General features: G+C 42.3%; 1 protein-coding gene across 4 annotated transcripts in view; it reads right to left on the reverse strand.

The window, feature by feature from the left end:
- Positions 1–18437, reverse strand: part of EVA1A (eva-1 homolog A, regulator of programmed cell death) — a 224174-nt gene that overhangs the window by 122784 nt on the left and 82953 nt on the right. For all 4 annotated transcript variants that reach the window (XM_080389245.1, XM_080389249.1, XM_080389248.1 and 1 more), the window contains exons 3-4: positions 16398–16521; positions 179–331 (exon numbers count right to left, since the gene is read on the reverse strand). In XM_080389245.1, the coding sequence (XP_080245371.1) occupies positions 179–331; positions 16398–16521 (277 nt within the window). The remainder of the gene's footprint in view (positions 1–178; positions 332–16397; positions 16522–18437) is intronic.

Here is an 18437-nt window from a genome sequence, read left to right on the forward strand (position 1 = left end):
TGATGGAGCTCGCCACTGGTTAACAAGGTACCACACACCAGGAGCACCACTGTTGGCAGGCTACATGTCCCAGTCCTGCTTTTCTTAATCAGAATCTGTGTCAGCTCTACCATGCTGACAGTAAATGAAATCACCCTGCCCAGTTCAGTATGCTCTGTCAAGCCATTCCCCTGCTTACCAATCATGGGCATCCCTAGGTTTTGGTATGGGCACTCCAGGCTGCCTCCTTGCGTCCTTCCAAAGATAGCAGAATAAATGGCTATCACCATGCTCTTCTTACAGCTTAGCCTCAGCTTGTCATCTTCACAGGCTACTTTACTCTTGTATTCATCTGGAAGGAAACAAACACTTAATTACTCAGCTGATCCAGAGGCAGGCACTCAGCATGAAGGGAGCCCTCTCACCTCACCATGGTGTGAGCTTGTCAGAGGCAGCAGCCAGCCTGGGCACGCACCCAGAGATACACATCAGCTGCCAGCACGATCCCAGCCTTACAACTGCATTTGCTAGAATAGCACTGATCATTTGCATTGTGCATTCTCTCTCTGGCACTATCAGTACATTTAATGAACGCGTTTTAACCAAGCACATGTCAGTTCCAGTAAATAGCCAATAATTTCATTTTGCAGACAAATAAGTGAGGCATGGCCATTGAGGGACTTCAACACAGCAATATCAGCAGCCTGTGTCAGGGTAAGGTAAAAGCCTATCTTTAGGCACTTTTCTCACCCAACGATCAGCCTTTTATGTACCAAGCATTTTTCCTACATCACGGCAGCCCAAATGCAAACACAATTATGCTCAATAGCTTTTTTTTTTTCACAGCAGGTGTCCCTTGGCAGATTCAATAGGAACTATACAAAATTTGTTAATGATGGAAGCTGCTCTTGCATGTTGCAAATTCAGATACGCAAAGCTGCTCCGCAAATCCTTCTTAAAATGGTCCATCCGACAAAGCAAAATATACTCTTGCTTTTGTAAGGCTGGTGCACACAGCACGATCACTCAGTTTACATCCATCGAGGAGACTGGGCAATTGTTTCATCAGACATCACATGTCATTCCCTTCTCTTTGCTATTATTATTTGTATTATGGGAACCTCTAGAGGTCCCAACCTAGAACAAGCCCTTCCCATGTGTCTGCCAACACACCACAGAAGACAAACATTTTTAAGAGCTGAGTCTTTACAGCTAGACATCTACAAGTGTGAAAGAAAGACTAAGAAAACTTCAGTGGCATGTCTACAGACCCCACAGGCAACCCAGGGCACAGCCAGGAATATAATACCCTCAAACCCCTCAGCCTCAGTAGAGTGACATTCCACTTGATTCTGTTATTTACTATTAGAAATGTAGTTACAACAGCATTGACATTGCTTAGTGAGAAGGGTCCTTGACCCATGGTAACCTCCAAAGCATGATCAGTCATTTCATCTGAAATGCTTCTAGTTGTACCAGGTCAAAATCGTACCACAGAGCACGCTAATAACCAAAAAGCGTAGATAATCATCGGCCAGTGCCTGGAGCTGCCCCTGGCCCTGTATCATTAACTAGCATAGACATGACTTTTGTCTCTCCTTGTCACTGGTTCTCTATGCCTACTACCACACACAAAAACACACCTATACGTGTGTGTGTGTATACACAAATATGTATATAAGAACTTAGGCAAAGTCCATATGCATCAAACCACTTAGTAACTGAGAACACTAGCTAATAATTACTTTATTGTTTAATACTTCAGTGTTTACAACATGACAGCTAACATTTAATGTGACATTTTTTCATTGTATTGTAACTATAGGTTCAAGAATAATTTTTCCTTATTGGAGATGGAGTAATTTTCCACCAAAACTGAATCATAGAAGAATTTAGGTTGGAAGATGCCTCAGGACGTCATCTGGTTTAACCTGTTCTCAAAGTAGGTCTAATTTCTACATTAGATGAGATTTTTTCAGAAGAAACTGCATGGAGAAAACACATACTATACCAAGACAAGCACATCCTGATTTAAAAGAAACATCTGAGAACAAATGACTTCTCATGCTCAGCTTGTAAATTCCTACTCAAAGCCGAAAAATAGCCCCCTTAAAAATAGCCTATTACCTAGTGATCAGAGCATCCACCTGGAATGTGAAAACCCTGATCCAAACCCTCAGTCTGGGTGAGAATCTTAAGCCCAGACACTATTCCAGTATATAATCTTCCTTCTCACTCTGCAGCCTTTTTCCAAAAATCTCTGTAAAATCCTAGTTTTTATCCCAATGCAGGGAAACATTTAAACCTCTAAAATATTTATTGAATGGGAAAACACTTTCTCATCTATCCCTGTAGATGAAGACAGAATTAAGACCTAACTCGTTCATGGGAGAATCTGTGTGAAGAACACACAACCTTCAATAATACCTGTAGATATAAACCCACAACCAGTGGAGTGCGTAAAACAGTGACAGGAAACAGGAACAGATCTCTTTTCAACATCCAATTATGTAGGGAAAGAGGAACCTCATACAGCTGTGAAGAATCAATCACCATTTTATTTATGGACGTATTTCATCCACTATCACCATGAAAGCACGTGAATAATACACTGAAGGTACTAAGGGTTATTATCTTCACCTATAATTGTCTCCCATGGGATTTTTGGTTCTCCTGTGAGGGAAATGGGATCAAAGATTTAATCTGGTTATACAGTGTAAAACTTAACAGAGTATAATAGAATTTTATAGACTTGATAGACCTTTTTTTTTTCCCTTAGGGAAAAAAACCCCATGGATTCAAGCTAAAAGCACAAAGGCACAAAACTCTGCAATAGAACAAGCTATATATAGTTAACGTTAAACCAATATTATGGAAAAGAAGAGTACTTGTGACTGGCTGAAGTGGTTGAAATACAAAATAGTTGATTAACTTCAGAAAAAGATCAATTTTGAAACCTCTAATGAGCGAGTGCCAGGGTCCTCTGTGAAGGTCTTATTTCTTACAAGGCACTAACTCAATTTCCTCTTCTAATTTGGTTATTATTAGCTACATCTCCCAATTAACAAGTATAAGTGATTGCTTAATCACATGTCCTGTGGACCCATTTAAGGTCCTTAGAATATTTATTAAATTCTGCCAACCATTCAAAGTCAGGGCTAGTCATTTGGCAACTGGGATTTAAACACAGCAAGTATGGCATTTAGCCCAGAAGACACTGGGATGCACAGACATTCACTTCTTCACTGCACATCAGTCCACCAGTCACAAGACAGTCAACAACAAACCTCTGCCTCTCACATCCACAGTTCTTACCCTTGTTGGGAAGTTGTGTTCAGGGCTTATAGGGGAAGCTGCCTGATGGATGGCTCAAGACATTAGACCAGGGAGGTGAATCTGAGCACACACTCCTTGGGAACTGGCACAGTTTATGGGCGATATGCTCGTGGCACACTGCAGTGTTGAGTAAGAGGGCTGTACCACCTGAAACAGATGGACCTCACCATCACTAAATTCTGCTCTAGGAAACAACTATTGGAGCCGCCAGTTCCCAAGGATCTGGCTGAGTCCAAACTGGTTAGGGCTGCAGTCCCCTGGGCTGGCACACATAGAAGACACCGCTTTCTTAGGAGGAATTAAAAAATAAGAGAAAAGAAAGCATGAAATATGCAGTAGTATTTCAGACTCCCAAAAGGTTCCTTTAAGCTTGATCGCTGGAGAACAGATACTCTCAGTGTTTCTGGGCAACCTGATAGAAATCTGGATAAGCAAGCAGATAGAAAGTGATGTTACAGAGGAGACAAGTCCCTGGAAGTATTTTCTGCTTTGTAGCATTGCCACCTCTGTCTTAGCCAGGATGAACCACAGCCAGGCACTGATGGCTCCCAGGCATCGTATGACGGTAAGGACTGTGACTGATATAAAAAAAAAATACAGAGCTAAGTATTATCCATATATTTACTGGTACTTCAACCCATAATAGCCTTATATAAATATTGAAATGAACTGAGGCAGCACAAGTGACATAGAGCTGGGGCTGGGAACGAATCTACATTTTCTCTCTCACTCTCCCAAGAACTGGCCTCCTACAGATCAGTCACAATCTGGTCCTAAGCCTGCTATAACTGTTATAGTCTGGATATAATTCAGTCCAAATGCAAACATTTGTATTAGTGGGTTTCATGTTTCACCCTGAAAAATTAAACATGCTTAAATGGCCTAGGAAAGGTGGCAGTGATATTCAGCAAATGGCTTACTCAACTCTAATCCCCCATGCAGTCATTTGTAGGGCAACAGAGATTTACCATGATTAAGATATTTGCTAAGGATAATATCCCTTTTATTACTGACTGTTTTCAGAGACACTGGCTTAAATATAACTCAGTAGAGAGAAACCAAGGAGGGAACAGCTGCAGGCTTTTCTAGACACATTTTTAAAGGTCATTAAATGACATGATTACAACATAGCTAGAACAATTAAAGGAAAACAATTATAAATGTTTCTAATGGAAAAATTGGCTCTCTTAAACAGTCAAGTGAACAAGACGACCCTTTGTAATTAAGGATGTGTGCAGGAATACTAAAGTATTGACCTGTAGTAAACACATTTACCCAGTGTCTTTTTTCACTATGGTCCATAACAATTTTTTGAATGATCATGATTAGGAAGCTCAAAACTAAATGTCAGTTGGCTCAATCTCTGCAAGACCTCAGAGAGAAAGCTTATAAAAAGATTTTGGGTCTAACAAAGTGATGGAATGCATTAATGCCAGAGGTCTACCTTGCCTAAAATTGTGTTTTTCAGCAGAACTTGCGGAAAAAATTATGAATTTTTGCTAATTAAAATATGTGTGCTTCACACAATCAGAGCATAACAGTTGACCCTATTTCCTAGACCAAAGAGCTGGAAACACATGTAGAGAGAAATGTGTCTTCCTCACAAAATCCTAAAGGATTTAAATCTTAGAATGAGGGATCTGAGCAAAGAAAGATATTTTGTAGGAGATAGGTTTGCCCACTTTCTTATCAGGTCAGGATTGTTTCCCATAGAAGTCTATCTCACTAGTTTGTAACTGTTAAATTAGTGAGACTGCACCCAAGATGCCACTTCAGAATTAAACTGCACTCCATGTTAGCCAATAGCTTCTCTTTAGCCCAGTTTTTACCTTGCTCACCTTCATCCCAGCTTTGCTAGCTGTTCCACTGCATACCACCCAAAACAAAGAAAATTTCTTGCCTTGAAATTTGTAACTCTTCATTATATCCAGCCATTCCACCAACATATATTTTCCTTTAAATGATGTATGAATGTGTTGAAGTATTGGGTAGTGGTTAGTGTTCACCTGTGAAGAAGGGTGAAGAGACAGCTCCCTTTCTCACTTAGCCACTCTGAACTGTGTTAATGCAGGTACAGCTCCGACGGTCCATGTCACTCTTCCCGCCTGCATCTCTTACTGCACCTATCAGATGCAGCCTGGTTGCAATGCTGAACAGCTGAGATGCACAGTGAGCCAGGCAGCACACGTGGGATACGCAACATTTTAGTCACAAGTTAAAATTCAATGAACTTTTATGGACACTGGAAGTCATCACCAAATAATAAATATGGTGACCTCACAGTCTCACATGCAGTGAGATTTTTCTCATTTCAGCAGATGTCTAGGCAGAATATTTACATTGCAAAAATAACCACATATGAACTCTTTACTATGGATGTAGCCACTCTAGATCGTAATTCACAGTCACAAAGGACAGAAGGGACCTCTGGAGACTGTCTAGGCCAATCTCCGTGTTCATACCAGGGTCAACTAGAGCAGCAGGTTGCTGAAGGCCATGTCGATACAAGTTTTCAACACCTCTAAGGACTGAGATTCCACAACTTGCTTGGGCAATCTGTTTCAGTGATCCAGTTAATCACGTGAGAGATGAGTAAGTGAGTACCTGTTACTATCTCTTCTGGGGGAACCACGAAGGTGAGTCTTCAAGACAAGAAACCTATTAAACACAAGGACAGATACCTCTAAGCAGCATCCTAAAGCAAGAGTGCCTGTGCAACAGGACTGCCCATAAAAAGCTCATCTTGGAGATACCCATCCAGTACCCTTCCTTGTAACTTGTGACCCTTGATTTTATATATTTTTATTTTCCCCCATAATCAGCTAATTCCCAGGACCTTCTGTAAGATATAGGGAATTTTTTTGAGTGCATGTAAATTTAAGCCCATCCTCCCAAAATTAAAATAGAAAAGTACATCTCAAAGCAGAGAGAGCAAAGGTGCCTTGGACAGCTTTCATTCACTCCTACAGTCTTCTGTGAAGAAATTAATTGTACTAAAAGGGTATTTTCCAGTCAGTGCTCCTGTTCAAACCTCTTCCCCATACTCCTATTCCTGTGTTCATACAATTACTTACTTTTCATTTCAAGCAAGTATTTGTTACCTGAATTTTACATCTTCTTTTACACTTTTGAAGATATAAACAGATTCTGGCCTCCAAGTGCCCAAATGCAAAGAGGTCAACATAGATCAGAAATTCCTCACAGTGGCAAATGCCTGCTCTTTAGACCAGTGTACATTGCTATGGCTCCTTGTTTTTTGTTTTCTTCCAATTTGCTTTCACTTATAACATGCACCTCGTATCCTGAGTTCCAGAGCTTCCTCCTTATCCATGTGAACATGCTGCTAATGAGAACTTTCCGTTCATCTCAAGATTTGAATAAATCCATCTCAATCAAGTCAGTATTCCCTTAAGCAGGAATGTGGAGGGGAAACCTTTCCAGGACAGAAAAGGTCTCCAGAGTCCTTCAGTACAGCCTTTCCTCTGACTCCCCCACAAGCACTTAAGCTGTGGGCTACCTGGTCATTCCCTCATTTCAACAGACAGGATCTAAAAAGGATTGCCGCTTTTAATTTGCAGCATAAAAAAGTGAGACTGTCACAATTTCATACATTTGCACAGAAGTATCTTTTAACATTATTTCAGTTCAATTCTCCCTTGAGAAAATTTTTGTGAAGATACTGTAAATTAAGTTTTAAAAACTGAAGTTTGCTACCCTTGATGGCATGGAGTGCACCACCACTGCAGAAGCTAATCTGAAACTCTGAAACATACAGCTCAGATGACGGTCTAGAGTTACATGAAATAGGCAGTTTGCCAACTTCAGAAGTACCCTGAAAACTCAAGAGCACCAAGTTTTGGAGGTCTGAAACCATTTCGACAAGTAAGAAGATTGTTCTTTGCAAATGACCTTGTCAGATTCCTTTAAAATTACACCTCCGGTGCACCCATCCAATTTGCAATGTTTAAAAGGTTCCTTTCCCCACTGTCACTTTCATTAGTCTGAAATAGCTGCCTTTTTATATTCTGCTGTGCAAAGGCTTGCAGTGCTGCAAATTAACTGCTACATTTCATTTCCAAAATAGAGTTCACATGCACCTAGTTGCACTTTCCTGTTGGACAGAGATATACGGTTATCAAAGGAGAAAAAAGGGAACAATATCAAAATGTAGAATCATAGAATCATTTAGGTTGGAACAGACCTTTAAGATCATCAAGTCCAACCCTTAACCCAGCACTGCCAAGTCCATCACTAAACTATGTCCCTAAGTGCCACAGCTACACATTTTTTAAACACCTCCAGGGATGGTGATCCCACCACCTCCCTGGGCAGCCTGTTCCAATGCTTGACCACCCTTTCAGTGAAGACATTTTTCCTAATATCCAATCTAAACCTCCCCTGGCATAACCTGAGGCCGTTTCCTCTTGTCCTATTGTTTGTTAGCTGGGAGAAGAGACCGACCCCACCTGCCTACAGCCTCCTCTCAGGTAGTTGTAGAGAGCACTAAGGTTCCCCTGAAGCTCTTCCGGATGAAACATGCTAGACTGTGAGATGAGAGCTAAACAAAACACTTGGGAGCCCAGGACAAATTTAATTCTTACCCTGCTTCTTCCATTAATTAATTTAGGCTGATTTTCTGAAGCAGCTGTGATTTACTGGTGTTCTGCTGCCTAAGCCTCTGCCTCACCATTTATTAGTCCTCCTTCCAAGGACCTGAGGACCTGCTGACTAAATTTCAGTGAAATTTGTCAGAAACATTGAGATGACCAATCTAGTTAAGTCCCCATACATTTTTTAAGAACTGGTAGCCAATTACAGAAGGGAGCCAAATCAGTGCCAAAGCTGGTTGTAGTTGTTTCACTGTCCCACCAGCCAGCCAGCATGGATGTAATACCTGGCAGTTAGCATGGATAATTCTGGACTAGCTACACCATAGGAGGCAACATAGGAAACACAGTGAAAATCTTTGATACTGCAATGAAAAGATGGGAGGGATGCACTACAGAAAAAAATCACTTGAATTACTTGTATATAAAAAGACTTCATTGTACCACTGCTCACAGCGCTTTTGTTCTTCTCTTCAAGTGACAGTGTAAACCTGGAGTATTGCTCCTTAAAGTTATTATTAAAATAGCTGAAAGGGATAATTTAGTCCTATGTCATTAAAACAGTCTTCTCCAAATGTTAAAATACTGGCAGTAATAATTCTGACACAGGAACATTAAAAGGATACCTGATTGATATTTTTACACATAATCCATGGGGTTGCCTAGAGCATAAAATACAGGAAAGTGAGGCTTACAAGATTCAAAGATAGTTCGTTACTGTCTTAAATAATTAAACACACAGTATTCTTTCAATGGCTTTGCCCAAGAAGAAAAAGTGCAGCTGAGATAAATACAGTTACCAAATCTCCCAAATTCATCACGGTTGCTTTAGAAGTCCCAGTTCCCAGAGTCATGACTAGGTGACAGCCTCCAGTGCCTTTTAAGTAGTCAGAAAAATAAGCACGTAACCACGAAGAGCTTGATGCACCATTAGTACAAGGAAAGGCTGAAAATAGCAGGAGATACCTCTTTTAAAAATGCAGGACTCTTATTGAAAATCTATTGAAGAAATTCACAGTATGGGAAGGAGTTCATTGCCACACCTCTACCCCAAAGAAGTTTTACTCTTCTTTGCTCTTTGCCAAAAGACAGTTATGTGAGGAGAGCAATTGATCTATATTTTCTGCCTTGAGTAAGTCCATATACAGGACCCCCTGCAGAAGTGCTGTGTAAATTTACCTCCCTGTTCTGTGAGGCCTACATGCATGGTTTAAACTCTGGACTCAATATAACAGATCCAAACTTTCACAGAAGTAAACCTTTGCAGCATCTCAGTTTGGTTCATAAGCATATTGTTTCCGGGACATGCTCTTCTTCTCACAGTTCTCCATCAGTATGCCAGAAAATTTTAAAAATCTATTGTTCAGAGCTTGCAAACCTCTACCACAGTAGGACCGTGTTGAGATTTAGATTTATGGGTTTCATTTTTTAAAACTTGGTTTCCTTGTGTTTATTCTGGTTAATTGCCCTGAGAACAACCCCTTGCTCTTCTAGGGAGAAGGCTCCCAGATCACTTTGTCTCTGGCAGCAGCCAAAGCCAGTTATGACACCTGAAGCACCATCCACAATGCAGCTGCCACCATCAGCACGGAAAGGTATCACATGTGCCTAAGGATGGGCTGGATCTCTTGAAGTCCATGAGGGCAAAGGCTCCCACTTCCTTCTGGCAATGCTCTTGACCCACCCGTCCCAGCACAGAGACTGCGGCGTATCCCTTCCTTGTCCTTCACTAAAAAGTCATGGCTTATAAGGGTTTTCTTACCCTTGTTTTTTTCCTAGGACCCCCCAGAAAATTTAAATGCCAGTGGACAAAGGGGGTCTGTAATCACAGCTCTATGGTTTATACAATTTAGGCAGATTTCAGAAACTCTTTTTTAGCAGTTCACATCTGGATGCTAGAGACCTGATCCAGCAAAGGGGATCTTTCCAACTACATCAGTAGAAAGCACCCTGGTCTTCGCTGGCTCCTAATTATTACATCAATCAGGGCTGACTGACGAGGTTTGAAAGAAAACTGGTAATTACTTATTTATTTTAACTCTCCCAGGTCAGCAGCAGTTTCCTTCTCCATGGGGGCAGGGGCTGACAATAATCTCTGCATTTGCTGACAATGAAATCACACATTCCTCTTAATCCCACTCCTGACAGTCAAGTGATTAGTGTGCTACAGAGATAGGGCTATTTGACAACATCTGAAAATCTCTGTGCATCAACAGCTTAGAACAATATTAATCGTTAGCATTAAAGCTTCTCTGACCCTGATTGTGTAGGGTGATGGATCTGTCCTCTATTATTTACAACATTTCTTTATTTATACCTTTTCATCACCACAGCGTTTGCTGCCTGGTTTTATTGCCCTTATAAATTTCCACTCCCTGCACCACCTTAACAGTTTTGAAATAAGACAGATAAGCAAGAGCAAGCTGATGAATGCAGGAGGTAAAAGGCTTATTCTGTTGCCTTGGTGGCTGTGCCAGAAGGATGTGCCCATTAAATGGCCCTCACTCCATCGTGCTGCTTTGGAAAGCCTGGCCCACCAAACAGCAATGCAGCAAACAATGCAGTGAACTTCTCCTGCCACCAATAAACCTGTCTGATGAAGGAGATTAATGCTTTTCTGAAAGGGTTGATAACTACTGAATTACCAATCTATCCCAGCACTAAAATCAATCACCAGTGTTAAGGGGTCCAGGAATACATTTAGGTCCTGCTCTGCTCTCATCTGAAATTTCTACAAAACCTCTGTTCTTTCTCCAGCCCTCTGCTCTTGCTCACAGCATTTTGCAGATTCTGCCTAGGCAGTGAAAGCCTTGAGGGTGCACGATGCAACCAGGCTTTTCATGCCACGTTCACTGAATTTAACAGAAAAGGTGTAATCCTCAGCCCAGCAAAGCCAACAGCAAACCCCACACTAGATTCAATATTGAAGGAATGGACTGTAGGGAAATGAAAAGCAGAACAAGGTGCATTCACTGCAAGCCTTGGTCGTCCTTCCAAAATGTCCTTTTCATCCTTTTCAGCCAATCCAGCTGAAACCTGATGAGCAGACCTGTCATAAGGCAGCTTCACATTCGCCAGCACCTGGGAACCACCAACAGAAGATGACTCTTCACAGTTCTTTGACAGCTGGAAAAGCTCTGCCACAAGTAATCGTGTTATGCTGTTTGTATAGGTTTTGGAGTACCACTGGCAAAAATAAAATCACACATCCTCACCAAGAGGTAGATACTCCTAGGACACAGTGTGGCAGCTCCCTCGTTGTATGATAGAGTACAAACACGAAGATGACACTTTTATCAGAAGATGATCTAACTGGAATTATTTCTACCTGATTTTAAAAATCAGTTGCTTTCAAATCAAAATTGCCTAAGGCTGTTAAGAAAAATAAAGTTACCTGAGTAAGATTTTGGCAAGGATATCAGGATGGTCATTTCCATATTTGAAAAAAAACCTTTGACATTTCACAAGCATTGACTGGGCTGCTTAGATTAGAATTAAATCTATGGTGGAGAGAATGACTGCTTGATCTCAAAACGTGTGTCCAGGTCAATTCTCAGCACAAACGTTTTCCCATGTATCAAAGCTACAGGCTCTGAACTAGAACAAAGTGACCTCCCCCACCCCCTTTCCTCCTACTACTCCCACACAAACTTCTGGCATTTCACCCTTTGCCAACAAATGCAAGTTTCCTTCCCAGATGCATTTCTCAGAGCCTTGACATGCCTTTCCCAAATATGTTTTTGTATTGTTACAGGGGGATTTGAGCTGCAATTGGAGCCCAGGTCACAATCCAGGCTTACTGAAACTTCAAAGGCTTTAGGTTTGTATTTGTGAATAGAAGGTAGAGCAGCAAAGTTTGGATTTACACTTTGTTACGTCACTGGGATGATTAATACAGGGAGGCTTCACACCCACCAGCCTCCAATTATCACATCCAGCCACTCCACACAGTATTTTATATACGAAATAAAAATAATAATATTAAAAAAAAAACACACTGGATGGAGATATCTCTCCCAGAGACCTCGAAGTCCTAAGCTAAGTAGCAACTGCCCAATAGGAAAGAGGGAAAATATCACGACAGCATTACAGGAGGCTGCAGCTTAGGTAACTCAGAGCCAAGAATGGGACTGCACATCAAGGACAGCGTGGCAGTGGCAGAGACGAGAAAGGTGCTGCGTGGGGGACTCGTGAGGGAAGCCTCAGAAGCAGAGTAGGAGCCCTCTCCTATCTCGACAGCACTGCCAGTGAATGGCCACTCAGACAACACATCTCATCCTCTGTAATCCCTTTGCAGAGAAAAGCAAGAGCTTATGTCCCTATTTTCTTCAGGAGCATTAGCACTTTTGAAATCATAAAGCCAAATAAATAACTAAACAACCAAAAAGCCACTGTAAGCAAACAGATGCTGTGCAGGGGCAGATCGATCCCTGTTTGTGCCATAGCCCAGAGCCAAACCAGCCCTGGTAAAATCAGCTGCAATGGTATTGCTGGAGTGCAAAGAAGAGAAATTATTTCTTCAACATGACTTGGGCAGCCCCACAGATCCTGTTCCCAGCCAGGATTAGACCACGCAGCCCCTCTGGAAAGTCTGGCACACAAAGCAAATATTTCCTAGCTTACAATAACACACGATCTTACACGGTTCTCTGTCTCTGACGTGAAGGGGATGAACAAACACTAAATTGTTTGAATAACAGTGGTGAATCTAGATTTCAGTTAGAGGAAATTCATGTTAGACCAATTAAACAGTATGTCAGTTCTCTCTAATTATACGTTTCTGCAGCCTACCCGGTAATTATACTTAATGGGCCTAAATCAAATCAGCATGTTACCTGAGAAATAATTGGATTTGTGGGCAATTTTTTAATGATCCTGAAAGGTAACCTGGAGACTGAAATCCTCTGTGTATTCAGGGCTTGATCCTAGCCTTCAGTGTGCTTTGGGTGTGGATCTCAGGCTACATTGGACCTGATAATAAATTAAATGTGCCAGTTCTCTGGCGCTGAGGTCAGCTGGCATGGGACAACCCACTCTGGTCCACTTCTTTATCCTCTAAACCAGAGTGTCCATACCCAGACTTTGCACTGGAAACCACCCCCGGCCAGTGCTGGATGCCAGACTACACCTTCACTAGCAGTGAGCAACTTCAGGTTTCACTGCTATGGCAACATGTGCCAACCTTGACCTGCAGGGACCTTCTGGGGACTCTGTTGCAGCTGCCAATAGCAGGATGATTGCAGAGGCACCTCCAGGTTTAGAAGCACCAGTCATAGCTGTGCTCTGCTGAGACCTGTACTGTGCTTTCAAACATCTTTTCAAAGGCTGGTGCGTATTACAATCTAAGGCTCACATGCTATGGGAAAATACAATAAAAACTAAGCCTCTCTACACTTTGATGAACCTTGACCCTCAAATCACATAGCAGCAACAAATAAGTCTCACTTTCCCCAAACTGAGGCAGAACAGAACATTTTATTGATTATTTCTGACCTCCTTAAATACCCTATACCTTAAAATTAAAAGTGCACACACACATAGTGTATTTATTTATTTACAAGCACAGAGAATACCCAGAACTGCCAAACACCTGACATTTAAAAGCAGTCCCATGCACATATCTGAGTACATGCAAGCTGAATGTCCATTAGACCCCAGATCCACCCATTGGATCAGAGGGAACCCCGATTAGCACACAACTTCCCCAAAAACACACAAGCCATTGAATTTCTCATGGCTTCTAGTTAAGTGCGCACTTCTCTGAACTATTTCTTGAATTTCTAGAGGAGGTGAACCACAACACCTTTGCGTGAGTCTTCCCTGCTTCCAGCAAGAGCAGTCTCAGAGTGATTAGTGCAGTAGAGATCCCTACCATTGCCCTGCTCCCTGAAGCCCCACCATTTGAAAAATCTGGGGATTTGAGTTTCAGCATGATTTACTGTCCTCCATCTCCTTGAAATTCTGCCCATGAGAGACCAAAATAGCGCCTTGCCTTGTGAGTGAACCATATACAGCCAGCAAGCATCGAAACCACTAGATTTCAAACACAACGTAATGTCAGAGAGGCATAACTGCACTGACAGTGGCTGGAGGGGATGACTGCACCATCTAGTTTTTCTTCAGCAAAGGTACAAGCAAATGCCACTAACTTCAGTTTTGCTTTCTTTCAAGGAAGTCTCTTTTTAGATAACTGCCTCTATTCAGGGGCCTTTTGAGGCTCCAACATGACTCGGAGTGGGAAGGCTTGGGCATCCTTATTTTATGTTAAAGATGTCCTGTCCAAAGTGCCTCTCGTACCTGTATACAGGTCAATATACCACTCACATTCGTTCTACCTAGGCAGGCACTTAACCAAGGTATCTGCTTCAGTGTCATGGTCACATTAGGCTTCCTCAACAAGTAAAGGAAAGAAATGTGTCTCTGGAGGATAGCTTCTTATTAAAGTACTTCTGTCATGTCTACTTTTAAGAATGACAGATTCAGGAACAGAACCCAAAAAATTGCATTTGTCCTTTGATAAAAGTTATGGATCAAACCATGTGCCAGGCAGTGAGCTCTCAACAAGGACTCTCCAGAGCTCTTCAGTTACAGTTATGTGGGCTCAGACTTTCTGGAGCTGGTCAACACTTCATAGGACCACAGCTTTTGAGATCAGCTCTTAAACATGTATTCATTTACAGCTCATAAACAACAGTAAATACTCAGTAACCCAAAAAGTCCACCAAAATTTCTCATGGTCCTGTATTTTGCATTCTATGGATCCATCTTTCTTAAGTCATTAACCTTCTCCCTCCAGAAAGGTGGAAAGGCTTATCGAACTCACACAAGCACTAGATCCTGTTAGCGAGACTCAAAATTAACATTTTGAATGATCAAGGAAAGGCTGACTGTGCCTCGGTATCTCTGTGCAAAGCTAATCCTCACATATTTCAAACCTTGTCATTAATCCAGTGGGTTCTGATTAAAAGTTTGCCCAGTGACTAAGAAACAATAATTTGTGTCAGGTTACCCTGTTTCACCCTGCAAAATTGGAGCTGCCTGAAAAATGTCTTGAGGAAATGTTTTCAAGCAGCTTCCCCTGCTCTCTTTCAGGAAAATCACCTACACAGCACACACTTAAACTCCTTCTTTTCTAGCATATTTGTAATTAGCAAGGAATGCCAAGCCATAAATATTTATGCACAGATGGGATCCTGAAGTACCTTCAGAAGTTCAGCACAGGCCTCAGTAGTTTTTTCAACTGAGCTTTGATACAAAACCTGCAGGTTCAGAAGGACTTGTCAGAACACCCTGCTGATCACCCCTCTCGGAGAGATGCATTTCTCACCCAACAAGGGATGTTACAATCACTCGCGAAAACCCCACAACAAATGCAGGTGCTTCATTACCTACTTTTCATTTGAATTCCTCACAGATCTTGCCAGATCACTTCATTAGCACAGGTCTCTGCGTGCAGGGGCAAAAAGTCTTCTTCTGTGCTGCTGACAGAGTGAATATTTCTTCTTTTGTTTCAAATCTTTGCTGAAATCATATATGTTTTTCTTCCCTGTACAAATATTTTTTGTATTATTTATTCCCAAAAAAATTTGCTGGTGTGATGCTGGAACCATGTTAGTTATATCATCTAAAAATCTTGGGATTAGGCTGGTCTAAAATGACATCTCCAGACTATTCATTCAAAGAGAGTCAGGTCCTGCTCTCCAGCTAAAATCAGCTGGCATACTTTGGCCACCATCAAACCTTAGCCATCTCCAAACTAATGTGTCTGCTTCCAAAGCAGTGATGGAGAACAGTGCCCAGGCTGTGCTAACTCCCCCAGGAACTGGCCAAGAGGGTGTTGGTTGTCTTGGACCAAAGCTGCACCAGGCTAACTCCTCCACAGCATGCATGATTGCACTCCCAGTATCCAGGCGCCAGCTCCATTTAATTTAAACACAGCTAATGAGATCACACAAAACACAGGTTAACATTTCCCAGGCTGATCTGGGAGCAATTAAAAGCTGGCTTATGGCATGGTGTGGGCAAGTGAGCTCCCTGTTGCACTACCATCTTCAGTGCCTGCCTTAGCAGCTGGGTCTGAAGTCTGCCCATGCAGAATGCTACCGCTCCTTCTGAAGGGGCAGGCGGAGAGGGGGCAAGTCCCACTAGCCCACCGGGACAGAAGCACAGCTACAGATGGGAGCGGGAGCAGCCCACCCACTGCCAACAGTGTGAGCTCAAGCATTGGCAAAGGCTTTTGCTGGCACCTGCAAAAACAATCTGCAACTCGGGCTGCCGGCAAGGAGGTAGGAGCCAGAGCAGCAGCATCCCAGCAAGCAAGGGGAGGAGGGGAAATGCTCCGCACCCAGGGGTTATGTTACACCAAAAATAAGGGCAGAAGGGAACAAAAAGTCCTAAGAGGCCTCTCTGGCAAGTATTAAGTATGAAATGCTTTGGTCTCGCCAGAGCAAACAGATTCAATAGTGAGATACTTACTTGGCCTGCACTTGTACCACACGATGAGGTACTTGCCGGTTCCAGGACATGGATCTGCACCAAACAGCCGGCTATTGACAAGAAACTGGCAGCTCCGCCTGTCCTGGCACTCGTCCAGCATCTTCTGCAGCCGGGGATGCACACAAGAAACAGAGAAACAAAAGTACTTCAGTATCTCCACCAAAGGAACCATCAAATGGAGACCAGCAAGGCCATCCTTGCCTCCTCAACCAGCCCCGGCACAAGGCGGGCAATGGTGCTCAGCACAGGGTACCACAGGAGCCCTGGCCTAGGAGAGGACTAAACCTTGCACTGTTTTGAGGAGCATGCTTTCTTTCCCTTTCACGCATGCAAAAGGAGAGATTTGCACTGGGAAAGTCACAGATAATTTTGAACCATTTGCTTGCAATTTAATCTCAGTATGAGGCAGTACTGTCCCAAAAAAAGCAGCTTTAAGGACATGGATCAGCCTCGACAATAAAAAGCAGAGACCCAAACACTGCCATCAATGTTCTGCTTTAGATTTCTCTGGAGATGGACAATTTCAGCCACAGCTTTCAAGAGAGCTCTTGTCTTGGTCATATAAAAGTTTTGGCAATTACTGGTATTCCAGTAATTAGTAGCTGTGGTGGGAACACAGTTATACAGCCAACTTAGTTTTTAATAGGGCTTACCCCTCTTCCCCCTTGACGATTGCGTTCCTTTCAGCTAAACTCAGCGAGGACCTGCAAGTTGGAGGGTCCCTCCCACCACTGGCATTTTGGGTTCTATCCCCTTTTCTGCTCTGCTTTTCCTCTGGCACTCACTCCCCACTTCCCCATTCATAACACTCATAAAAACTCCATCTCAGAATCCACAGGGGCAAGACATTCTGTCTCCTGCTAGAAAACAGCTTCATTAAGGAAGATTAATGATTTCTTTTAACCCTATGATCCTCTAAAGCAGTAGTTGGGGGAGAGAAAATTATTAAGTGGGGCAGTAATTAAGTTTTAAATTCAGCTGGATGGCTTAGGTGGTATTTATGTACTCCTGTAGAGCCCCTAAAGCACTAAAATTACCATAATGTTTGCCTGACACACATGAACCTGTCAGAGCATTTTGAGACCACAGAGCGAGGTAATCCACCAGCCTCGTTAAGTCCCTGCAATACAGAGCGGTGAATTACAGTCTCAAAACAATTAATTTTCATTTGCAAGGAGGTGCTAGAAAAAAAAAAAATCCTTTCTCAGAAATTCTCCTAGGCTCCCCAGGTCTCTTGTCTTCTCCCTGTTCCCGTTTCTTACACCCACCTCGATGTTTGGACTTTCTCACAATCTTACCCCTGTTCCATTAACATAAAGGTTGTTCCTTCCCTACCCTGCACCACCCAAACCAATTTTCTCTCCGCCTCAGTGACTACTTTCTATTTTTGAGTTCTCCCTGAACATAATACATATATAATCTTCAGTATTATAACTCTGAATGTCACCCTCCAAACAACAGGAACAACAGCTGTTCCAGTTTCAAGTGCAATTTGAAACTGCCTCATTTGCAGTTGCGCATAACTTCCTAAAGCTTTCACCTTTTGGGCTGACACATGCAATAATTTGTGCCTGCCTCAAGTCTGACCTTTATTTTAAAGTTCAAACCAAGACAATTCGGGCCTTTTCTAGCAAGCAGAGAACATATGCTGCTGTTTTCCACTTACAAAGTAATAAAATGCAGGCATTTCATTTCAAAATACAGGGCTTAGGATGGAAAGGCTGAAAGGTGAACACTGAAGGAGGTGGCTGGGAGCATTAGCCCTAACTTGACCACCACATTAAAATGCATAGGAAGAGCATATTCTTTCCTTTAGGCCCATAAGGGTTGACTGCTCACTCAGCATGTGAAATTTAATTTAATGCAAAATCCAATGAGTTGCAAAGGAATTTAAGCGATGCCTCAATGCAGATACCTCTTTTGATCTCAAAAGGCAAAGAATAACTGGAACAACTCTTGAGTTCTTCACATATGGAGAGAAATCCTCTCCAAATCACTGCAGATCTGAAAGGATTTGCT

The sequence above is a fragment of the Falco punctatus genome (assembly GCF_963210335.1).
Source record: "Falco punctatus genome assembly, chromosome: 5".
Taxonomy (NCBI): domain Eukaryota; kingdom Metazoa; phylum Chordata; class Aves; order Falconiformes; family Falconidae; genus Falco; species Falco punctatus.